Genomic DNA, 26988 nt, shown 5'->3' on the forward strand with positions numbered 1-26988 from the left:
GTCTGCAGGGTTTTGTTCTTTTCTCAGCCTCAACGATATGTAACACTGCAAGTTGTCATGGTTTGTCCCTTTAGACCAACTTTTTGCTCTTTCTTTACACGCCATCTCCGTTACCACGAAACCCATGACACACAACAAACACAGCTCCAATCAGTGTCCTCCATCCGCAGGTTGTTGATGTTTGTAAATACCACGCTTAAATGACACCGCTATTGGTCTCTTGCAGGTGCAAATGCAACCAGGAAAATGGCCCAGGGGAAAATTGGTTCTCTGGGAAGTACCCCTAGTGGGTAGTTCCTATAAATTAGCTCCTAGAACTATGTGGTGCGAAAGCCCCTATATACTTGCCGACGCAGATTTTTACTCGCATTTGGTGCTTGCCGACTGTTAATTTTAGGCCGTGACCGTAATTAAGAAAAGTTACGTCCTGTAGTCCATGTAAAATGAGATCTCTTGACTAAAGGTGAGATCACATTTACTGTTGGTGAATTTTTGCAGGTAAAATACAGAAATTTCAATAAGAATCCATGTGTTCAATTTTGAAATTCTTCCCCAAGTTGATTTTTGCAATGCAGAAAACTGCTTGGTTTTAAAGTGACTTCTGTGTGAGCTGTGCTTCATACATCCCTTTTGCCTTTTTGCATAGCAATATACTAGCAACCACTGGCCAGAACACATAAGCAACCATGTAGCAATGGCTAACAACCAGTAAGAACACATAGTAAAGCCCACAGCAACCACCACAAACATGCTATTGTGGAGGAAAGTATTGCACAGACAAGCACATTTTTCATTTAGTTTGATATACTTTTAAAAACCACCCATCTTCCTGCCTCTTTGAAAGCCGAGATTTTCTTCCCTCATGTGTCCTTTATAAATTAGCAAACTTAATCTGTGCCTCTCCTTTTAGACCAGAATTGTATAAGGGAGCGTAGTTTCCTCATAAATGTCCATACTGTGAGGTTAGTAAAGAATATCAGGCCTGCAGAGACACAAGGTTATAAACGATGGCTCTCTCTAATGGCACTTGCTCTAAGCTTCTCTCTGCCTCGTTTCCTCATTAGTACCGCAGCCTATCGAAACCATACATCCCTGTCATACACCGAGCACAAAAAAAGAGCTCGACGGATATTTCATCTCACACTAACTCTTTTTTCTTTTAACACAACCTACAGAGAGACATAAATGGAAGGAAAAGTAATTACTCCACCAGTGGATGTATTTCGAAATATCAAACTTCAGAGGGGGTTCAAACGTGCAGGCTCATCTGTTAAGTTCAGTGGCTTAAAGTAGCAATAACAGCAGCATATGATCAATGCAAAACCAGCAGGTGTGTGACTCACCAGGAAAAGATCAATTCAAAGTGCTGCTGAAAATAGCATGGCTATTTCACCAAAATACACAAATGGAAATTCCAAATAGAAAATGTGTGTCTTTCAATCATTCATGTTTGTGTGTGTTAGGCATTTTCTGCTTTTCTACAGACTATTTATACCCTGGCGGATATTTGTCTATCTTGTCTAATTTGGGCCTTATTGTATGACTAACTCTGCAAACACTAGATTATATGCTTAGAGTATTTACTCTTGTCTGGTTGGGTGTACAGCACAGAAAAAAACAAAAATACCACAATATTTTTACATTTTCTGAAGATGTCGTCTGTTAAAGTGGTCATGACATATCCCCCGCCCGCTGCCCTTCAGCCGCTTGATGACTAACACTTGCCTAGACCAGATGCGAGCGTTGTGTCAAAAGTTAATAGAACCCTTTATAATCACTGACTATGTCTACACTGGATACAGCTGAGTATACAAATGCGAGTTCAGTGTCTGACATACTCCACACACTTGATTCTGTCAACAACAGGACAAAAGGAAGAGTGAAAAAATGTTCGCTTTTATGTGTCCAGTTTAAACAGCTCATTTGCATCTCTGTACAGACTTCAGAAGGACACCAGCATCAGGAACAAGTGGACGTTCATTTTTAATGGCGTCCTGGATCGCATTGGAGGATTTTATGTTTGTTCAGAGAATTTGACCACAGATTGTTTGGTAAATGAGGCACATGGTAATGGACAGTTTGCAAAGAAACTTTTGTTGAGAGATGCAGCAGTCAGCTGTATTAGACCTGACAGCAGCTACTGTACACTGCAAAATTGTAAGTGAACGATTTCATAATGCTTTGTTTGTAAATGACAGTTTTATATGGATAATGTTTTCAAAACACTTATTTGCAATACTGTTTCCTATGCAATGATGTTAATCAATAACAACTGCTGTTTAGTGAAGAGCTGACAACTTAGCGGTTGCTTATACTGAAACTAAGAAAAGTTGGTTTTCATGTGCAAGTAATCACATCTGAGCTTCCGTTGACTATATTTGTTCATCACAGACATCATGTCTCTTCAGAATACTTTGATTAAAACGCTCAATTCATATGGATTACTTTTATGATGTTTTCATGAACTTTTTGAAGCTCAAAGTAAATTAATGGACAGAAATCTCTCAGGATTTATTAAAAATATACCTTAATTTGTGTTTTGAAGATGAACAAAAGTCTTATGGGTCTGAAACGACATGAGGGTGAATAATAGATTGCAACATTTTGGGGAGAGCTATCCCTTTAATAGCTTTATTAGTTGCTATACTTTATATTATAAAAAAATAACTGCAGAGGTTGTTTGGCATTATGAGAGACTAGAGGTACGGTGAACATATTTGGACATTCTCACACTTCAGTCATACAACGAAAAGGCGTCATGCCTGAGACTAAAAGGCTTCAATCATCAGACAAAATGTCATCGCACCTCAGACTGAAAGGCTTCAGGTCTCAGGAAAAACGGTTTCGTACAATTAGGCATCAGACAAAATGGACTCAGAGAAAAAGGCATTGGATGAAACAGACTCAGAAGGAAACGAATTGCTCCGCCTCAATGTGACGTCACATGCATGCAGTTTTCTAACGATTAAATGTTATACTAAGTTATATAAAACATGTCCCATTGAGATTATTTTGTAAATTTGTATTAGCCTATTCACTCGTTTTATTTGCATGTTTAAAAAGTTAGCTAAATAACACATTTCAACTAGCTTGTATGTTACAAACTATTATAACCCTTACGAAAATTAACCATGGATTTATTATAGTAAAAGTGTGGTAACTATGTTGTTTTTGGCGGGTTCATTGTATTTGTATAACAATAGTTTTACTACAAATGCCATAAACCATGGTTAATTTGTGATTACCATAGTTAACTACAATAATGTTTTTAATTTTATTTGTAGTAAAACCATGGTTCATTTTCATAAGGGAAGTAAAAAATCTTTCGAGCAGCCTTTTACCCTAAACAACTTTGCAGTGAATATATTGGGCCTTGAGTCCATTTCTCCCAAAGCCTTTTTGTCTGAATCCATTTCATCCGATGCCTTTTTGTATGAGGCTGTTTCATCCGATGCCTTATTGTACGAGACCTGACACCTGACGTCATTTTTCCTGAGACCTGAAGCCTTTCAGTCTGAGGCGTGATGCCGTTTTGTTCGATGACTGAATCCTTTTAGTCTGAGGCATGACGCCTTTTCATTGTATGACTGAGGTGTGAGAATGTCCTAATATGTACACCGTACAGAGGACTTTAATGGAACTGAACTCCATGTCCAAAAGTTTTCTAAAATTATTCTGAGCTAAAAATTTAGTGTTATGACTTTCTGTATTTATTGTTTGATGTTTGGTTGTTTTTTATACATTGCTCTATTGCTTCTTCCATTGAAAGTGCTGAGAACACTATCTTTTGTAAACTCTGTCTCTCTCTCAATTGATTGAAACTCAACTCCTGGTCTTCATTGTCTATACTGGTCTCTCTCATCCCAGTAAGGGCCCCTGACTGTAATTTTATGTATGGTAGAATCTGGGTCTTAGTGCTAGTATATGATAAACATTTTGTAAGCTTTATATTCTAATCGCTGAACACATCAAACACACTTTTGGCAGAGGTCTAACATCCTTAACGTCCGCCGTTATTTAACCTGAGGGTAGCACTCTAATGTAGATTGACAGGTCACATGACCCACGCATAGAACGCTATCTAAGAATTGCCTTAATGTAGTATTTATTGCCTCCAAATGTTGTTTTAGAATGTTGGAAGTTAAGGAATTCCGGTGAGTAAAAGAAAGTCATCTATTCTCAGAACAAACATAGAACAAACACAACAGAAATACAAAGGCTATTCAAATTAGCATGTTTAAACTTTCATTAATTTTATACAAAGAACAGACATGTCAGCTAGTTACTGACCTGATGCAGACTAATATACACATAGCTGAAGCAGATTGATAATGTCCGATTCTGGAGAGAGGTTTACGTAAGGTAATGAGAAAATAAGCAGGGCGGTCTGAAATCTGCCCTAATGTTCAATTAGAGTGAGCTGCAGTTCCGTTTTTCACCACAGATTTACACTGGAAAACTGTGGGGCGCTGTAGAGCTGAGGAGGACTCAGGCACATGCTGCCCCGCTTCATATCATAATATGCCTGTCGAAGCCATAAGCTAGATTTTAATATATTCTGCTCACTTTACTTAAAATAGTCAAGAAAATCTGAAAATATTTGTTACACAATATATTTGTTACAAAATGCTGAACTCATTTACAATTTCTTATTGTTTCAGTTTATATAGAGGTCTATGTTTTGGATGAATATTTTGCAATGCAAAATGCAATTAAATGCCCTTACAGACATGCCATGGCTGATGTAATCATAGTTTAGAATTTCTATGACACTGCCAGGGTGTTCTTGGTAGTTTCTAGGCATTGTTATGTGGTTCGGTTGCTAGGGTATTCAGAAAGATTACTAAATCATTACATTTCTGTAGATCACACAGTAGAGTATCATGCTATCAACACAAGTCTTGGGTTTGATTCCCAGGAAATGGAAGAAATTACAGAAATTATATATATATATATATGCCTTGAATGCATTGTAGGATGCTTTGGATAAAAGCTTCTGGCAAACACATAAATGTAACATATTAGATAGTTGCCAAGGTGTTTTGGGAGGTTTCCAGGGTTTTGTTATGTGGTTGCTAGCATGTTCTAAGTTCTGAGTTTGGTTCCCACTGTGATGGTTGCTAGGGCCAGGTGTTCCGATTTATTTTTAGCAATACTATATGGTTGCTAAGGTGGATGCTGGGATCTTCTGAGTTTTTGCTTGGAGGTCTCTGGGTGGTTGCTTACTGACTCAAGTCAAAAGAGGCAACCATCAAGTCTCTATATTGTAAATTTGTCCTTTCAAATAAGTTTATGGGATGTTTCTGCACATTTTATCATCAACCAGACAAACAAACTACATCTGATTTCTTTGAATAGTAATAGCCTAGATATCCTTGCATGATTTCATTCATGGTATCATTATGTGAGTAGCACAGACACTACACTTAAAAGCTTAATACTGAGGGTTAGAGTTTGTTCAAAACACTTAGGCTATAATGAGCAATAATAATATTGATGCGTGTCTTACATAGTAGGATGTTTTCACATCCAAAACTAAACCTTCAACCACAATGGTTAAATGCATATGCAGTACCAGATTACACATTCCGGAAGTCTTTGCTAATGATATTCTTGGTCTTATGAAGTAGGAAATCTCTGCTTTGGCGTAAACAGGATCAGTGACACGTGGGCTGTAGTTTCAGTGTCAGACATCCGAGATAATGAGAGCACATTACAGCTTTTTTGCATACGTGGGGCCCTCTGGTACAAAGCAGCTGTATTACATTACAACAAAACTCCTGATTGCAATGCAGTTTTCAGCTCTATTTATAGTCAGCATCACCGTCACCAGACCTGTGCTATGAGGGGTGGATGGAAGCTATGATGACAGAGGTCACAATTCAGTTGCATAAAGTGAAGATGCTGTGTCGCTATGTGCGGTACGCTCGACTGTGTCTCGCACATGCATACTGTGCAGTGTCCATCAGGAGGCCAAGCACACAAAGAGCTTTCTCAATTATTCAGTGCACCCTGTGCAATCTATTACATCACATCCATTATGAAGGAGCCAGACCTTAAAAATCTATTCTCTTTATAACTGCAATCCTCCAAGTATCAGGTTAACAGGATTAAGACACAGCAAAATCATTCACTGTTGAGCCAGAAGGTCAAACATTATATATTATAGGGATGGGTACCGAAACCTGGTATTAAATTGGCCCCGGGGCTAAATTTTGAAAGACCGGTATATCGAAATGCTCTGACGTAACGGTTCTGCTATCGGTACTGGAGAAATTATGAAGAAAATACACGTACATTTATTATTGCTAAATAGACATTATTTAGCAAATTCTATCTCGCCAGAGTCGCCAGCTGTTTCTGTATGCAATAATATTGGGACATTTGTCTGTGATGCATTTTTGCTTTTGCAGTCCAGAAGAGAGATCGCGCTCAGGCAGAGGAGCTACAGCGCACGCAGCCGCTCACATGAAAGCCCTGTTTAATGGTGATGATGGAGGATAGAACTAAACAACTAAACGTCTGCTTACACTTTAGGCCTGTGATATTAAGCTAATTTTATTTTTGATTTCGATTTTGTCTTCAAAGGATCAGAAAGAAGATATCTGAGGTAAAACTATTAAAAACTAGCCGCGTTTTGTCTAGCACACCTTCATTCTCTTCACAGCTGTGCGCGTTCGTTCCTCCCTAAACCCAAACTTAAAGGTGCTCTAAGTGACATGTGAGAACCAGTGGCTTTTAGCATAAATGGCATCGACTTTTTCTTTTTTTTTTTTAACTCTTTTGAGCTATTTAAAAGCTATCCAAAGCTATCTTATGACATACGAAGATTTTGGAAGTCATATGGACTTTTTACTTACAGCCATATTTTTTGATAATATAATATAATATAATATAATATAATATAATATAATATAATATAATATAATAGACTACTTTTAAGGTACTTTTATGGTGCCTTTTCTTCTTAAAATTTTAGAGCTTGACCGTTCCAGTCCACATTTATTTTCATATGGAACAAAGAACCATTCCGCTAAATATCTGTAATGTTCCACGAAAGAAAGATTAGTTTGGAATATAATAATTGAACTCCCTTCTGAAAATGAAGTACACTTTGCATTCACAAATTAAGATATTTTTGATGAAATTTGAGAGCTCTCTGACTCCTCAATAGACAGTAATTTAAGGCCACATTCAATGCCCAGAAAGGTACTAAAGACATGGTTAAAGTAGTCCACATGATTACAGTGGTTCAACCTTAATGTTATGAAGCAACGAGAATACTTTTTGTGTTCCAAAACAAAAATAATGACTTTATTCAACAAATTCTCTCCCGTCAGTCTCGTACGCAGTCAACGCAGTGAACACAGTTCAGCGCTTCCATGTTTATGTTTGAACATCGGCTCAGTATTGACCGGCTCCGGAGGAATTTGTTGAATAAAGTCATTATTTTTGTTTACAAAATGTATCCTAGTCGCTTCATATAACATAAAGGTTAAACCACTGTAGTCATGTTGACTATTTCAACAATGTTTTTACTACTTTTCTGGACCTTGAATGTAAGTTGAATGGTAATTTAGTTGCTTTCTATTGAGGATTAAAAAAAAAAAGTATTGGATTTCATCAAAAAATATCTTAATTTGTGTTCCAAAGATGAACGAAGGTCTGACAGGTGTGGAACGACATGAGTGTGAGTGATTAATGACAGAAATTTCATTTTTTGGTTAAACTAACCCTTTAAGATTTGAAGCACACTGCAAATGCATATTTAACACAATCAAGTGCACTTCTTTTTCACAAGGGCTGTGATATAAACTGTTCCTTTAATGTTGTATACTCATATTTTTAGGCCACTAAAAGTGTGGACTGGTGACCTGCATGTTTCAAATAAACAAAAACATTGGAATCTGTCACTGAAGTAAGAGCTTAAAGATGGACTCACCTCCATTGTGGTGAGGTTACACCTGTGTGTTCCTGCAAACCATCCATCTGCAGAGCACTGATCAATATCCACATCCTGCAGGCTGACGTCCACACGAACAACACCCCTATATGATATTACAGAGCACAAGAAAGACAGACAAATTAGTCTATTGATAGCCATAAAGAAGCTGAGAGTTTCTTTCAACATTTAAGTAAAATATTAGTGCTTTAACTGTAGACTTACAGTAACTACTGCACACATGTATATTTAATGCTAAAAGAATTCTTCAGCCTTGAGCATAGACTGCTAATCTGAAAAGTCATTGATTGACAACTATATTCAGATAATCAAAATCCTAAAATGTGTCTTCGTCTCTTTGTTCTAAATGACTTAATGGCCAATAAAGATGTGTCTACATGGGCCAGTTAAGACTTTGCTGTTTCTGTATTGACATTTTTACCCAGTAAACGACAAATCATCAATAAGCTCATCAATACACTCTTTATCACTGTAGTCTTCCTCTTCAGTCAGCTGAGGAAAGTAAGCTTTTGCACTCATAGGAAAAGGACATCAAAACCTCCAGCCACATACAATGATTAACAGACTCTCTCCATAGAGAACCATTAGAGGAGAAAGATCTTGGTATTCTAATCCTGAACAAACAACCACTAAAGCACAATGAAATTAAAAGAATGAAGATTCCTAGGGGCTAATGTAGAAGGCTTTTTAAGGCACATTCTCATTTATTTCCCTAGAAATGGACTTATTCAGTACAGCCCGATAAAAGACGCTTTAATGTTTATGGCTTTATCATTTGGCTGAATGGAGCTTTGAGTTAAGAACTCAAAGAATGAAGTTGACTGACGATGAATGATCTTTGATGGCATCTCTGTTCAGCATGTTTATTTTTATTTATTTTTATCACATTCTCACATCTGCTGTCAACGTGCTGGAACATTTAGAACAGGATTGTGCAACATCCCAGTCTCAGTCGAGAGAAATCTCGTTACAAAGCACAAATGCCCATGCAATCTAAAGGCCTGTTCACACCAACACAAATTCAGTTTTTCACATGCAATTTGTCTGTTCAGATGGGCTTAATAAAAATTCAGCTCACTCTGCGACAGTAGGTGGCACTTAAATACGGCGGTATACAAGGGTAGCAGTATGCTGTGCAACTTTCCATTTTATATATCGTTGTTTATGATCATATTATTTCAAATAAATAAATAGATGCTGCCTTATTGGGACATTACTTGTCCCTGTCCCTAAAGCCCACTTACCCCTAACTCAGATTTGAACTCGGGTTGGTCGCATCAAATTCTGGTGGGCGGGGTTAGTGTAAATAGCCTCTGCAAACAAGGCAGGCTATTTGCACTTGTTGTAATGCTGCCTTCATGTGCTATCAGATTTATCGTACATATGTGTTTCCTAGTTAAAAGTCGTGGGAAACTTGGGGAAAGCCTATTAGTTTTTTTCACAACAGCTACATCGCCTTGTCTTGTCGTTAAAGTAGTAGATATTAACAAAAATGTATAATCATTTGAAGTGTCTTGTATGTTTTATACACAGCAAAAATAGCCTGTATTTGATTGAAATTCCAGAACCGCCTAATCTAGATAGTGTGATGAACGTTTATATGGTTGGCAATGAATGGGACGCTAAACTTCATTTTGGTTTTAATAAGATTTTCTCAATAAATAGGCAAGAATAAACCTAATGTCCATCATGATTCTTGTTCTTTCTGACAACAAAGCACTTGAATGCGACAAGGCCTTAAATCACAACTTCAGAAGTGGGAAGTAGGAAATTTCCGATAGCATATCGAAGGCAGCAAGAATACACACCTTGTTAAAAAAAAAAAAAACGGTACAGTAAAAACTGTTATATTTATCGAAATATAACTTTTCTCTGCCCACTTGAAGAGGGCAGAGAAAATTCTACCTGACAAAATCCATTAAAAAGAAACACGATACAATTTGATACAATTAATATAGTAAAAAAAAAAATGGATTCTGTTAAATCATTACTTGCATTAAACGACTCTGTTTTTAAGGCATAGTTTCAGATTGCTGAGAAATTCTGACTCCGCATATTCAACTCAAACAGCGCTTAAAGGTGCAATATGTAAAAAAATTGTCTGCTAGAGGTCACTAGAGGCCTATTCAAAACAAAGGCGTAGCTTGATGACGTCAAGTTTTCATCCTCAACGGACGGTGGAAACAATCGCGATAGGACTCGGGAAGAGATCATGTTCATGGATGTGATTATTAACGTTACTGTAGTATGAAGCAGAGCAGGAGCGAGTGTTGTGGGAGCTGAACGAGGTCGCTGGAGCGATTGCGCAACACACTCCTCACAAGCAGCAAAACTTTTATTATGTCACAGTCGCCGGCACCGCTTACGCTTTTCCGGTCATGAGTATGAGGTAACGCAGCACTGTTTATCATATTAGATACATTTGAGAGTGTTAAAACTGTAATAACGTTACTCTGTGCATTGGCTCGGCAGCTGTTGTGAGACACTTGTTTGAGACACACTGCAGTAAGATAGATCGATTTTAGAATATCATGTTAAATGCTGGATGCTTGTGTTGATAAATGGCATGCAATTAATTTTAAAACGTATTGTATGATGGATAAAATGCTGTATTTCTGTTACTAAAAATAAAGCTGCATCTGATTATGCTATGTTAGCTACTCGACAAAATAGTGTTTTTCTCTGAGGCATGGTAAAGCATGGTACTCGCAAAAAATCAAGAAAATTAGATTTAAACAGTAAGACTAAACATGTTGAGCTATATAACAATAATTAGTTTTCTGTCTATATATGTTACCAAACAGTTGCCCCCTTTCCTATTAAAACATGTAATATATTAAAGCATCTTTGGTGTTTCCATGGTTTCTACAAAATAAAACCGGAAACCGAGGTTAACGCGGTATGACGCATTTGACAGGCGACTCCTCACAGGTCCCGGAGCCTTGGTTAAAATTGCAATTTTCTAACGATTTACAAATAGTTGGAAACATTTGGGATATTGTAAGTACTCAAGTGAACAAAATATATAACACTGACCTAGTGGTATTTTACTGCAAAAATATGACATATTGCATCTTTAATTGAAGCATCAGCAGCAATATGGACGAAGGAAGCTTCACATTATTTAAAATCATATATCCATTTCTTTATTAAAGACTAACTAATAATAATCCAATTAAAATGTATCTGTGTAGTACTTTTGCACATATAATGCATTCCAAAGCAGCTTTATTAATTACCTTTATAGAATACTGACTTGAGACCATAAATAATAGACAAAAAAAGAGAAAAATAAACTCAGAAGAGTAAGTACCATCTTTTTATGGTTTCACATTACAGTTCAAAAAATTTATATTATTGCTTAAAAAAATGCTGCTAAAAATTATATTAATTTAAGATAAACAAATTGCAGTCTGTATAGAACCAATCTTGAGTCTGGATCTGGACCGCACTCTGCTAATTAATGACCTCCAGACAAGGTTGTCAGTATTTGGAACTGGGCCAAGGGGGAGGTAACACATTTGTTAATCAGGAATAGAAGACATGTCAGTTATGGTTCGTTATTATACGTACATTACTTTTAACAAACACACACTTCCACTGTCTTTCGGCAAGAATAGAGTAACAGCATTACTGATGCTACAGTAAAGCCATCATGCTTGTGGTTTGGTTCTGATGGCTGGAGTGGCTGTGGAGCTTCATAACACTCAGCAGGAGAATGACCGTGAAGCTCAGCATGCCTTGCATCTGCTGGACACCCACTTCTGCCTCATCACATGCCTGTGCCACGTTAAAGCAAATTCAATAATAGCTATGTGTCAATTACTATGGGTCAAATCTTCCTAAAATACTCAGAAATACTTGAAGTAAATGTATCATAGCAACAGTTCTGGAAGTAGAACATTTTAGATTTAAATTTTGAATTTCCCAGCAAGTCAAAAGTCACACAACATTGTCATTTACTAACACCATTGTTGACTGTTTTGGATCAAAATTAGCAATCTTCAAAGCAAGTATTTGACCTGTAATTAATTAATTATACTATTATTTGTATAAAATTGTATCAATTTTACCATAGGCTACTTACGTTGAACATATTTATTCTTAACATCTTTTTTTTTTTTTTTTTGCTAATTTAATTAAAAATAATTGGCATAAACCTTTTGACATTAGCCATCATTACCCATGCCATTTAAATGTATAATTTAACTGAGTCAGATCCAATTAAATTGAAAGTACACTCTAAAAAATGCTGGGTTAAATACAACCCAAGTTGGGTTAAAAATTGACAAATTTGAAAAAAAGCGATTGGGTTGTTTTGACCCAGCTGTTGGGTTGAATCTTAAACCCAACCTGCTGGATAGGTTTATTTAACTCAACTAGTGTTTAAAAATTACTTTATTGATCACTTAAAATGAACCCAAAATAGGTTGGAAATTAACATTTATTAATATGTTTAATTAATAATAATTAAATAATAAACATGCATTAAATTGCTTTTTAATGAATGTTCACCTTTCAATATTATTGTTGCCTCTAGTTAGCCTGACTTCGTCATACTCATATTCTAGGCAGAATGTGAGTCTGATACTGCTCCATTGCACTTGAATTATGGGGCGTGTCTTAACTGAACCAGTAAAAAAAAAAAAAAACCTCTGCACTCAATTGGATAGACCTACAACCAATCAGAGCAACGCAGTAAGTGACGTATGTTGAACTTGTACTTAAACTTTTGCCGAATCCCGTTGGAAGGACGGCAAACACATCTTTCCCATCGACAAATGCCTTGATTGCGGTTCTTTGTTCATCTTTTAAAATGAATGCGCTGTCGATTTCTTTTATTACAGACGTGATAGCGGAATCTAAACATCTTACTTCTCCAGCAGTCATCGTTGGTGAAAACCAATTCAACCCAAGCACTCTTTGATGACGTGGGTGGTTACGTAACCGCAGATAGCCTGTCCATCATCGATTAAAGCCCGCCCTGGCAATTTGATTGGCTCGGCCTTCTGGGAGCCGAGCATAATTACTCCACAATGGATCGAGTCCAGACCGAACTTCCCATCCAAAAAATGTTGTGGGCGGGGTTCGGGCTGGCACCCAGGCTAGCCTCTAGTAATTATGTGTCTGATTTTTAATTTCCAACATATTTTGGGCTCATTTTAAGCCAGCCATATAGTCATTTTTAAACAATAGTTGAGTTAAATAAACTACCCAGCAGGTTGGGTCAAACATTTAACCCAACCACTGGGTTAAAACAACCCAATCACTGGGTTTGTCCATATTTAACCCAACTTGGGTTGTTTTTAACAAAGCATTTTTTAGAGTATACAAGAAATTATGCTTCATTCACAGCCTTAAGGGTTAGTTCAGCCAAAAATGAAAATTCTGTCATTAATTACTCACCTTCGTGCCGTTTTACGCCCGTAAGACCTTCGTTGATCTTCAGAACACAAATTAAGATATTTTTGTTGAAATCCGATGGCTCAGTGAGGCCTTCATAGCCAGCAATGACATTTCCTCTCTCAAGATCCATTAATGTACTAAAAACATATTTAAATCAGTTCATGTGAGTACAGTGGTTCAATATTAATATTATAAAGCGACGAGAATATTTTTGGTGCGCCAAAAAAAACAAAATAACGACTTATTTAGTGATGGCCGATTTCAAAACACTGCTTCATGAAGATTCAGAGCATAATGAATCAGCGTGTTGAATCATGATTCGGATCGCGTGTCAAACCGACAAACTGCTGAAATCACGTGACTTTGGCGCTCCGAACCACTGATTCGACACGCTGATTCATAACGCTCCAAAGCTTCCTGAAGCAGTGTTTTGAAATCGGCCATCACTAAATAATTTGTTGTTTTGGCGCACCAAAAATATTCTCGTTGCTTTATAATATTATTGAACCACTGTACTCACATGAACTGATTTAAATATGTTTTTAGTACATTAATGGATCTTGAGAGAGGAAATGTCATTGCTGGCTATGAAGGCCTCACTGAGCCATCGGATTTCAACAATCGGATTTGCGTTCCGAAGATGAACGAAGGTCTTACGTGTCTGGAACGGCATGAGCGTGAGCAATAAATGACAGAATTTTCATTTTTGGGTGTGGCGATAAACCGTAATATACCGCGCTATTGACGATCCAACCGCAGAAGAATGCAAGAAACGCAGCAACTGCGATATTTCCATGTTTACTTTTTCTTAAGGTTATGCCCTTCTCGTTTTACACTGTGCATGTGTACTGAATATTAAATAAGTTGATAATGATAACATAATGTGTACCATGGAGATTTGTACAGGCTCCATAGATTTGCACTTACGCCTAAACAGACAGTGAATGTGAGAGAGCTCGAATGAGCGCGTGGGATTACCTGCTTCTGTCCTTCATGCCGAGACATATTCGTGAAAAAAAGGTTATGTCCAAGGATAGATAAATCTCTGTTTTAGCATTGACGCTTTGCTGGTCAGCTGAGCCTTCTAAAGTTGCGCTCAAAGTTAAAATGATTTCAACAGCTTGTTTCATTACATCTCTCTTTGAATGAATCTATGTTTTTGTACGTGCAGTAAGTTGAATGAACTCACTCAAAGACAGTCCCATGCCGCCACCTTGTGGCATAACAATGTAACTTCACTGACTGGAAGCCCGTCTAGAATGCGCAGAGATGAGTAGTTCCGCGTATCTACTGGTAAATTATCAGCAGAAAGTCCCGTCCAGTCAGATTCGAGGATCGGAATTAACTGTTATACATATAACAATAGCCGTACGATCTTATTATCAGGTTTATATTCTGTTATGTGGACCCTAATTTTGACTTTCTCTTCTGTTTCAACTCTGTATTTATTATTCTGCCTTCACGTGCTATCGGATGTGATAATTCACATTTCTTAAGTCCTGGGACCGTATGTATTAAACTTTTCAGAAATGCTCTTAAGAATAGTCTTAAGTTTTGACTTAAGTGTCAAAAAATTCTTAGTAAAAAGTAGGACTTTTCTAAGAATAGGACACTTTTATAAAAAAAGCTAAAAGCAACTTTTAGGAAAGTATAATGCTGCGTTCCAGGCAGATTTTTGAGCCCCTAAGTCACGACTTCAAATCACGACTCACGACTTTGTAGCGTTCCAGGAAAATCACGCCAAACTGCGTAAAAGTGTAAACAAACCAGCATGGCGAACCATACGGGGCTTATGCTCATTAACAATTATTACATCACCAAAGGTGTTTACTTCTTGCTTATTTGAGGGAAACAGGGGAGGAAAACGGCGCATAAGGCAAGAGAAGCTGTTATACCTTTTATTTTACCGTGCACTTGCATAAACACCGCATCTGTAGGGGCTGCCATTGTTGTTTCTCGGGCTATGTGACATCAGAACCCGTAACTGGGAGTACATCGATCTAGTACGAGTTCACGGGTGGGAAGTCACGGCTTTGACTGTTGTTCCAGTGCACTTTCACGAGTAGAAGGTTGAAAAAACACGGGTTGATTCTTAAGACATGAATGAACTAAGGACTACAATGATGTCAACTCAAAATGGCCGCCCTCAACCTCTAATCACAGCCAATAGTGAGCCTGCTAGGGTGAAGTCACAGCAGCACAACACCAATAATTTAATGTTATTATAAAAAAATTCATTTATAAGACATTGAAACGTTGTAATATTTTAATTTATTTTTAAAAATAGCTTTGCATTGTGCAAAATTATCACAAATTAGTATTGATGGTGGAATCTTTTTCTATTTATATGTCTCTTCATTTAGAATTGGAGCAATGATGTTTCATGAGTTCCATCAATGGCTCCAACAAATCCAGGGAAGCCCACTATCAACATAAAAGTGGCTTGCTTTTGCCGCATGGTTTGAAGGTCAGTTGGAAAGTCAATGAAGTGCCATAGAGTAGTGGCCAAATGTGAAGTCCAGCAATAGGAAAACTGACATCTTCAACCATAATTCATATATTTTTAAAAATGTGTTAAAAGATATAAGCATATTGCATAGCTGTGCTTGGAATCAATTGTTTCATGTGTGATAATGAAATTAAATTTCTAATTATTTTTGGCCAGACTGTCATGCAAAAAAATTATGAACACATGCAAAAACAAGAGAGAACCAATGAAATATTAAAAACTGATTATGTTGTAGTCAATGTGTGCTTTTCTGAGCTTTTTTTGTTTTTCTGAAACCTGTAGCTGTAGTTTTCCTTCTTTTTTGCCAAAAATTCTGTAGTTTAGTAGTGTTAATAACACACACATATATACTGTATATATATATGTATTATATTATATATATATATATATATATATATATATATATATATAGTAGGGCTGTCAAACGATTAATCACGATTAATCGCATACAAAACAAAAGTTTGAGTTTGCATAATATATGTGTGAGTAATGTGTGTAAATAATATGTATATATAAATACACACAAATTAATGTATATATTTAAGAAAAATATGTTATTTATGTACAAAAAAATGTATTTATATATAATATAAATTATATAAAAATATAAATAAATACATATACTTGTAAATATTTCTCAAATATATACATGGATGTGTTTGTATTTATATATACATAATAATTAAACACAGTACACCCACATATATTAGGCAAAACTCAAACTTATATATATATATATATATATATATATATATATATATATATATATATATATATATATATATATATATATATATATATATATATGGTTAAAGCAAAATTGTAGGGTCATTAAAAAAAAAAACTTTGCACATCAATTTTGGCCTGTTTGGTGTGGTAAGTTTAGCAAAAGTACTATTTAAGAGCCTTACTGTGGACTGATGGGCTCAAGTCATCACCAGTGCACTGCTGCATTATTCTTACAGTCACCAAAAAAGGTAATTACTATTTGATTTCTACAGTCAGAGCATTGATTTGTAGATTAGGAAATGTTGTTACATTTAAAGTTATAAAAAGTTTCTTTAAAGTCATTAAATGTATTAAAATGCATTAAACATATTTATTATTTAATTAATATTTATTACATTTATTTAAAGTTATTCCTTATTAGGTCAGTTACAAAGAAAATTGTCAATCAAGTTCATTTTATCAACTCCATGTCATCATATAACTCCAATACGTCATATCTTCATTGAAAAGTGTGTGTCTCCTCTTCTTTGCTGCCATCAGGTTACTCCTAACTATGTTAGGAGACCTCTCCAGCTCTCCTAAATAATTTAGGAGCTAAGACCTAGTCTTGACACTTAGGAACCTTTATGAATCATACTTATTCTTAAGTCTAAGAATAAGAGTAAAATTACATCATTCTTAGATTTTGACACACTTAAGATTAAAATTTTACTCTGAGCGGCTTTATACATATGGGTCCTGGACCCATATTCACAAAACATCTTAAGGCTAAAAGTAGCTCCTAACTTGCCGATTTAGGAGAAACTCAAATAAATAACGGCCGTGTCAGTCCTAATTTTAGGACTCCTACATTTTTGCTCTAAGAGTATTTCACAAAGCATTTTAGCGCTAAAATGAGCTCCTGAATCTGTGAAACATTAGTCAAGAGGACTCCTGAGTACAGTGGTTCAATATTAATATTATAAAGCGACGAGAATATTTTTGGTGCGCCAAAACATCTAAATAATGACTTATATATGTTACAGATCCCTTGTTTCCCTGGACTCCATTTCCCAGTATCCTCCTGTTCTCCACACCTGCACTCACTTCCCTCGTCAGCTCCTCATCGTCACTCATCACCTGCACCTGGACTCTATTGTCAGCACTCCCCATATATTGCACTCACTCCCTTCACTCCTCGTCCGTTCTCTGTTTTGTTAAGGTGTCTGTCTGTTGTTCATTGCCATTGTTTGAAGTAAAGTCTCTATTATCGTGGAAATCCGTATCTGCCTCATCTCTCTACCAGCCACCCGTAACAGAAGAACGGACCTAAACCGACCGGATTTTCCACGAAAAAAAAAAAATGGAGACTTCCACCAGCTCCCTGGCTCCTGCTCCTCCAGCGCCTCTCACTCTTCTAACAGCCAGCGAACGCATTATCGGGCTCCTGCAGGTAGGACGTTCGCTGGAGAGGTATGTGGAGGAGTTCGTGGAGCTTGCTTTCTTGTCTGACTGGCCTGATGCTCAGTTGATCTCCTTGTTTTTGGATGGATTGGATGACGACACTATCCGTTTTGATGAACCTGTTTTTTGTTTCTCCTTAAGCGACACTATCAATTTAATTTTGTGGTTGAATGGCTCCAAGTTCTTAGTAGAAGAGGTTCAGGATCAGTGTTGTCGTCCGGTCCATCCAGAAACACGGTTGGCCGGGCCAGTCAGTCAACCTCCGGCTTCCTCCGCATACCGCTCCAGCGAACTCCCTGCCTGCCCCAGGCTGGACCCATATTCCGCTACTGGGCCCAGTAAGCGGAGGAGGAGGAAGAAAGCGGCCCCAATGTCTCCAGAGCCCGCTCCAGTATCTCCAGAGCCCGCTCCAGTATCTCCAGAGCCCGCTCCAGTATCTCCAGAGCCCGCTCCAGTATCTCCAGAGCCCGCTCCAGTATCTCCAGAGCCCGCTCCAGTATCTCCAGAGCCCGCTCCGGTATCTCCAGAGCAGCCCGCTCCAGTATCTCCAGAGCCCGCTCCAGGATCTCCAGAGCCCGCTCCAGTATCTCCAGAGCCAGCTCCAGTATCTCCAGAGCCAGCTCCAGTATCTCCAGAGCCAGCTCCAGTATCTCCAGAGCCAGCTCCAGTATCTCCAGAGCCAGCTCCAGTATCTCCAGAGCCAGCTCCAGTATCTCCAGAGCCAGCTCCAGTATCTCCAGAGCCAGCTCCAGTATCTCCAGAGCCAGCTCCAGTCCCCACAGAGCCAGCTCCAGTGCCTGTGGGGATTTTAATTGTATTTGAGGGGATGAAATGGCCCTCAACCCCAGTCTCCGCCGAGCCAAGTTCTCCAGTCTCCGCCGAGCCAAGTTCTCCAGTCTCCTCCGAGCCAAGTTCTCCAGTCTCCTCCGAGCCAAGTTCTCCAGTCTCCTCCGAGCCAAATTCTCCAGTCTCCTCCGAGCCAAGTTCTCCAGTCTCCTCCGAGCCAAGTTCTCCAGTCTCCTCCGAGCCAAGTTCTCCAGTCTCCGCCGCCGAGCAAAGTTCTCCAGTCTCCGCCGCCGAGCAAAGTTCTCCAGTCTCCGCCGCCGAGCAAAGTTCTCCAGTCTCCGCCGCCGAGCAAAGTTCTCCAGTCTCCGCCGCCGAGCAAAGTTCTCCAGTCTCCGCCGCCGAGCAAAGTTCTCCAGTCTCCGCCGCCGAGCAAAGTTCTCCAGTCTCCGCCGCCGAGCAAAGTTCTCCAGTCTCCGCCGCCGAGCAAAGTTCTCCAGTCTCCGCCGCCGAGCAAAGTTCTCCAGTCTCCGCCGCCGAGCAAAGTTCTCCAGTCTCCGCCGCCGAGCAAAGTTCTCCAGTCTCCGCCTCCGAGCCAAGTTCTCCAGTCTCCGCCGCCGAGCAAAGTTCTCCAGTCTCCGCCGCCGAGCAAAGTTCTCCAGTCTCCGCCGCCTACGAGCCCTCAGCTCCAGCCGCCGCCGCCGAGCCAGCCGCTCCAGCCGCCGCCGCCGAGCCAGCCGCTCCAGCCGCCGCCGCCGAGCCTGCCGCTCCAGCCGCCGCCGCCGAGCCTGCCGCTCCAGCCGCCGCCGCCGAGCCAGCCGCTCCTAGTATGGTCTCTGTGATTGAACTCTCCAGCCCAAAGACTGTTTTCCCTCCCTGCCTCCCTCTCCCGCCTCCTCCAAGTCATGTCTATACTGCACCTCCACCTCAAGCCCCCTCGCCCAGATCTCCACCTCGGACCTCTGGGCGATTACCTTCACCCCGGCTCCAACCTCCCTCTGCTCCACCGTTGCCCATCAGTCCTCCAGCTTCACCAGTCTCCATCCTGCCTCCACTCACACCTTGGTCATTCATCAGCCTGCCCTCCCCTCTGGACTTCACTCCTCCGTCTCCGCTCCGTCACTCCGTCCCTCGGATTCAGTTGGCCTCCTCACTCCCCCGGTGTTCGTTTTGTTGGCTGTCCTTCTGCTTTCACTGCGGCCTTCTGGAGCCCCGGCTGCGCTTCGGTCGGCGGAGCCTTCGGTTCCGCCATCACCCGCCAGTCCTTCAGCGACGCCTGGGCTCAACGCCTCGAAGGCTTCGGCTCCTGACCCGCCATGGCTGCCCGCTGCACCTGACCCGCCATGGCTGCCCGCTGCACCTGACCCGCCATGTATGCCCGCTGCATGTCTGCCCGCTGCACCTGACCCGCCATGGCTGTCCGCTGCACCTGACCCGCCATGGCTGCCTTCGGCTCCTGACCCGCCATGGCTGCCTTCAACCCCTGACCCGCCATGGCTGCCCACGGCTCCTGACCCGCCATGGCTGCCTTCAACCCCTGACCCGCCATGGTTGCCCACGGCTCCTGACCCCCCATGGCTGCCCACGGCTCCTGACCCGCCATGGTTTTTGGACCTGCCCTGGAGACCTCCACTCCAGTTTACTCCTTCCCCTGCTCCGGTTTGAGGTCTCCAGGGCGCCCGCCCCCCTCCCGGTTGTTACATCTACGGCGCGAGGACGCGCCTACCGGGAGGGGGAGGTACTGTTACAGATCCCTTGTTTCCCTGGACTCCATTTCCCAGTATCCTCCTGTTCTCCACACCTGCACTCACTTCCCTCGTCAGCTCCTCATCGTCACTCATCACCTGCACCTGGACTCTATTGTCAGCACTCCCCATATATTGCACTCACTCCCTTCACTCCTCGTCCGTTCTCTGTTTTGTTAAGGTGTCTGTCTGTTGTTCATTGCCATTGTTTGAAGTAAAGTCTCTATTATCGTGGAAATCCGTATCTGCCTCATCTCTCTACCAGCCACCCGTAACAATATAATTATGGCTTCAGTTATGAATCAGCGCATCGAATCATGATTCAGATCGCGTGTCAAACCACCAAACTGCTGAAATCACGTGACTTTGGCGCTCCGAACCGCTGATTCGACACAAAAGATTCATAATGCTCCAAAGCTTCATGAAGCAGTGTTTTGAAATCGGCCATCACTATATAAGTCGTTATTTTGTTTTTTTGGCACACCAAAAATATTCTTGTTGCTTTATAATATTAAGATAGAAGCACTGTACTCACATGAACTGAGTTAAATATGTTTTTAGTACATTAATGGATCTTGAAAGAAGAAATGTCATTGCTGGCTATGGCTCACAGAGCCATCGGATTTCAACAAAAATATCTTAGTGTTCCGAAGATGAACGAAGGTCTTGCGGGTGTGGAACAGCATGAGGGTGAGTAATAAATGACATTATTTTCATTTTTGGGTGAACTAACCCTTTAAGGATTTGAGCCAAAGTGGAGAGTCTGCACACGAAATTGCATACTTCCCTATATAGTAAGTGAAAAACAGTATGTGACAAAATAAGTATGTCCGAATTCACAGTACTCATAAAAGAGTAGGTACCTGGGTGACCTACTTCTTCCGGAGAGATTCTGAAGTGTGCATATGATGGACACTTTACTATCCCGTGAGGCTACATGAGAGGATTTGCGAAAGGCGGCAACATGACGTAGGTGTCACATGATAAGGGCAACATAGCGAATGTAGTACATCCAGATTACATTCATACTACACACATTCATACTCTTTAACATACTTTTTTAAAAAAATTTTTTATAGCAATCATGAAGTAATTACTTATTCAAAACAAGTACCTAATCAAGAGAGCATGCGATTTCGGATGCAACCATAGTATCAGATTCATATGAGAATGATGTTAATAAACCTCTAAACTTCATTTTTCTTCTCTACTGCAGGTGAAAAATCATTAAAAGATCCTGGAGGCATGCAAACATTTATCAGAAAACACTGAGGAGAAGGACTGCCTGAGGTAACAGAGATCTGTCCGTTTCTCTCAGCGAGTATATCCTTTTCCTGTCTTTTCTCTTTCTTCCTCTCAGACAGACACAGAAGGTGCAGTCACGGAATAGTCTCTGCTCTCCTATATTGAAGCCTTGGCCAAGCAAGTGTGCTAATTTTAGCGGCCATGTTCATTAAGTGTCGAAACGCCACATCCTTCATCCAAGGTCAAATAGGACCTATGGCTCTGTATTGCCATTATTAACTCATAAGACAGAAAGTGGATTCGTAACAGTGCCATCATTTTGGCTTGATGATGAAAAGCCTGATGATTATTGTGATTAGTATAAATTGACTGTAATTACTGTGGCAGACTATGTGACATTGACTTGTATTTCAGTCTACCCTGAGATTGAAATAAGATCTGGAGGAGCTGACAAGAGCTGTTGAAAATTTCTTGCACCTTAGTCGACAATGTTTAACCAAGACATCTGTCTCTTTTGTAATATTGTACTTTATGTATTATCTATACATTCTCAGAGCACATTAGCTTGCTGGACTAATAAATTATAGAGTAAAAAATAATACATAGGAGAATGTTGTGATTGACTTATTTTTGTACAAAAGAGGACTCTTAAATAAACAATTATTTTTTTAACTAATTTTTATATGATTGCAATATAATATAATATACTATATTTATTATATTTAATATTTATATGTGCAATTTTGGCAACACTGCAATTTTGGACATGACTAAATGTTTTGAAACCATGATTTGTGTTTATTTTCTAGCAATAAGCATTACATAAACATCAAGTAAATAAAAATTTATATATACACATTCATGAATTGGTTTGTTTCAAGTAACAAGGGAGGCAAATGTAACCAAAACTGTTTCTCAGTAGAGACTAAAGGTCATTGCACACTGAAAGTTTGGGACCAGAATTTGATTAATAGGTATTGATACATTTATACTTGCCATAAAACAAACAAAAAAGGTTTTATCTTTGATTTTGATACATTTAAAAAGATGTTTTGTGCCTTTATTGCTTATGGGCCTATATTTAACCTGTGGAAAGTGCCTTTTCAAAAATATAATATAAAAAGTAACTTTTTGGGTAAGTTACTTTTTTGAAGTAACTTACCCAACACTGCTTAAGAGATATTTTCTGAGCACTGTCTGAGAAGCGCACGCATATGAAGCCGCTGTTTATACAGCGCGTAGGTACTGAACTTCTTCCCAGGAGTTCTTTTTGTTGCCTAATTGGGCTTGGACGGTTCAATACACATACTTATGTATCAAAATGCCCGTCTTTGTAAGTATCCTCATATACACATAAGTGCAAGTAAACAGTTGAGAAAGAAAACGCATGTGAATGAGTATACTGGATCCGTGCATTACGTCTTAAAGTGACAGTAGCCTAATACACTGTACTGTCGTCTGTTTTTGATGTTAATCAAAAAATAAAGAAAAAAGTTGAAAATCTTTCCCTGCCCTTGACTGAATCACTTTTGTAACTTTATTAAGAACACATGTATATTTAATTTACACAGTAAAGACTATGCAGTGTTTTTTATACAGATGATTACAATTTGTAGTATTTCTTATTTCTAGTGCTTGAAGTTTTTCATGTAGCGTAGGTCTTTTTCACTTGTGTTTTTTTTTTCTTTTATATTGAAGTTTGCTTTCCTATATGCTTGTAATTAGTTACTTTGTTATTATTTGATCTTATTTTATCATGTTTAAACTTTTTTTGTGATATGAAATTGTAATGGTATCAAATATATTAAACCTTATTTAAAGTAAAAATAAATATATTGTGATATAACATTATCGCAAAATAAAATTACTCATATCATGATATAAGATTTTATATTTTTATATTTTCATATTAATTGCAATTAAATGAAGATGTATTATAGTTTAAATTTGTATTAAATGCAACTAGCTAATCTTTAGTATGCTTTTTTGACTTAAGTAAGACTTTTTGTATCGAATCATGATTCAGATCGTGTGTCAAACTGCCAACGATTATGCCAACTGCATAATCGTTATTTTGTTTTTTTTTGGCGCTCCAAAAAATATTCTCGTCGCTTTATAATATTAATACTGAACCACTGTACTCACATGAACTGATTTAAATATGTTTTTAGTACCTTTATGGATCTTGAGAGAGGAAGTGTCATTGCTCCCTATGGAGGCCTCACAGAGCCATCGGATTACAACTAAAATATCTTAATTTGCATTCTGAAGATTAACGAAGGTCTTACGGGTGTGGAACGGCATTAGGGTAAGTAATAAATGACAATTTTCTATTATTAAATTAACTAATATTAACTAATATTATAATAACTAATAAATTAACTATTATTTTTGGGTGAACTAGCCCTTTAATGCCTTTAATTCTTGGCCTTTTATTTTTGATTAATATTATATTATCTGCAAATAGTTTTTAAAAAGTATACTTTTAAGATTTGAAGTACACTAAAAGCACACATTAAGTACAACAAGGCACACACTTCTTTTTCACAAAGGTATGTGATTAATCAAATTTCCAAAATTTCCTAATAAGAAACTGAGGCCCGGTTTCACAGAGAGGGCTTAGATTAAGCCCGGATAGGGCAATGACATATGACTGGGGGTGAGTGTTATTTTCCTCTGCTGAAGTTGTCAGCCTTATATATCATTAAATACCACAGATGCAAAACTGAAGCAATTCACATAAATTATTGTTACATTTATCTTGTAAAGGAACAAAGGCTGAAGAGACAGTGTTTGTCGAAGGGGTTGGGTTATGGCGATGGGGTAAGGGGTGGTACAGTCTGAAATGTGAGGGCACAAAGAGATTCCGTCACTGCGCTCGCTGACATTAAAGATCGCTGGGCTGTCTGCTTTGATAACTGCCGACAGTACTCGATGGAATGACCCCAGTGTCACAGCAGAGACCACATCGTCCGACCGGGGCCTTGAGTCATATTAGCAAAAACTCGTCCTGTCAACCTTATTCATTTCCCTCACATTTCCTTCATTTTGTTTCCTTAAAATAGAAGCACAACATGACACTGAGATCATACTAAAACATAATGCTTCAGTGCACTTGATTTATTAAGAGAATGCTTTTAAGACCGTCTGCCATTCAATAGACATGTGCCTTGAAGCTAGCTAAGGTTCTGTTGCTGCATGAACAAATACTAAAAATTATTCTACGCTTCATCTATCCATATTTCATGAAGTCCACGACACTATGACAGTTTGCTCTTTAGAGAGGATGTATAGCAGTCTCCTGTTTCATTGTGCAGGTTTTGTTGGCTAATTGAATTTTATCTAACTGTCTTCCTTTCTTTTTGGACTACATTAGCATAACAGCGCTCGTGGCGAGATCTAGCTTCGCACTGGATGAAAAGAGGTGACATCCGTCTCCATCCGTATTCTTTTTAATGAGCTCCCCCTTTTTAATACCAAACTGAAATTCAATTCAAATAGAGCAGAACAGCAAGAAACCATGTTCACGCTAATTTCAGCTAACACAGGAAATGGATGGATTTCTCCCAAAGGGCTGAATTCGTTCAGACAAGAGGTCAGAAAGGACATCACTATTGATAGTAGCCATTTCCGATACATTCATGTTAGCTATGTTCTGAATGAAATACTTGCATATTGTATACTGCATATCTAATGATTTTTATACTGTACAAGCTGAATTCTATGCCCTAACCCTAAACCTACCCATCACAGAAAACTTTCTGCATTTTTACATTTTCAAAAAACATCATTCTGCATGATTTATAAGCTGTTTTCCTGATGGAGACCAAAAAATGCCCCCACAAGGATAAGGATTTCCTACTCTCTAAAAAACTCTGGGTTAAAAACAACTCAAGTTGGGTTGAAAATGGTCAAACCCAGTGATTGGGTTGTTTTAACCCAGCGTTTTTGCCAATGTGCTGGGTAGTTTTATTTAACTCAACTATTATTTAAAAATTACATATATATGGCTGGCTTAAAATGAACCCAAAATAGGTTGGAAATTAAAAATCAGACTCATAATTACTAGAGGCAACAATAATAATCAAAAGGTGAATATTTATGAATAAGCAATTTTATAAAAGTTTATTGTTTAATTATTCATTAAACATATTAATAAATGTTAATTTGCCAACATACTTTGGCTTCATTTTAAGCAAGCAATACAGTCATTTTAAACAATAGTTGAGTTAAATAAAACTACCCAGCAGGTTGGGCAAACACTTAACCCAACCGCTGGGTTTGTCCATTTTTTTAAAAGTTTTTAACCCAGCATTTTTTAGAGTGCATGTTGCCATTTTTCTGGGAACATTATTATATATATATATATATATATATATATATATATATATATATATATATATATATATATATATATATATATATATATATATATATATATATATATATATATAATTGCAAGCAACACAACATTGCAAAATGTCATTCTATTAGAGAATATGCTTCACATATGCCTAATATCTAAGTGTTTTTGAGCCATCTGTAATGACAAGTATGAACATGATGTTACGGAATAGGCACTGGCTCTTTAAGACTACCATGTCAGTAGTAATTGGCCTATTCCACCGTCAGCCTCCCTTGGGCTCTTGGCAGGGGCTTGTAGGGCAGAGGACCTACAGCCCATGTGGGTTATAATAGGACATTGTGGATTTGTGTATCCCCAGAGGCCCTTGGCAGACCGGACGGCCTTAATAGAGTTCACTTTTCTCTCCAGCCAACACTTACTCACACTTGACAAAGGAAAAAGAATGTAGAAGAACAATTACTTAAATACTAACTAAACTTTTCCAATAATTCTGTGGAGACAAATCTTTGTTACGCTATACACTGAGATTCTGGAGAATTGTGAGGTTCTGACTTTTTGAGGGACAGTACTCAAATCTAAATCAAATGGGATTCAAAAGTAAATCTCCCATTACACTTTGAGGGAAATCATTAAATAATTGCCCAGCTATTTAAAACAGCAGCATCTGTGAGAAAAGAGCACTGCCTTCACTATACAGACAATCAAATACATTTTCATCTTCAAGAATGATCTGCCACTGCTTTGCATTGTCTCATGAGCACTTCACACTTGATAATCAGACAATCAACAAACTCTTTTC

At 38.6% G+C, this 26988-nt stretch overlaps 1 protein-coding gene across 2 annotated transcripts in view; it reads right to left on the minus strand.

The window, feature by feature from the left end:
* Nucleotides 1-26988, minus strand: part of gpr158a (G protein-coupled receptor 158a) — a 155930-nt gene that overhangs the window by 123764 nt on the left and 5178 nt on the right. For both annotated transcript variants that reach the window (XM_067377445.1, XM_067377444.1), the window contains exon 2: nt 7943-8048. In XM_067377445.1, coding sequence (XP_067233546.1) covers nt 7943-8048 — 106 coding nt within the window. The remainder of the gene's footprint in view (nt 1-7942; nt 8049-26988) is intronic.

The sequence above is a fragment of the Chanodichthys erythropterus genome, chromosome 23, assembly GCF_024489055.1.
Source record: "Chanodichthys erythropterus isolate Z2021 chromosome 23, ASM2448905v1, whole genome shotgun sequence".
NCBI classification, from domain to species: Eukaryota; Metazoa; Chordata; class Actinopteri; order Cypriniformes; family Xenocyprididae; genus Chanodichthys; species Chanodichthys erythropterus.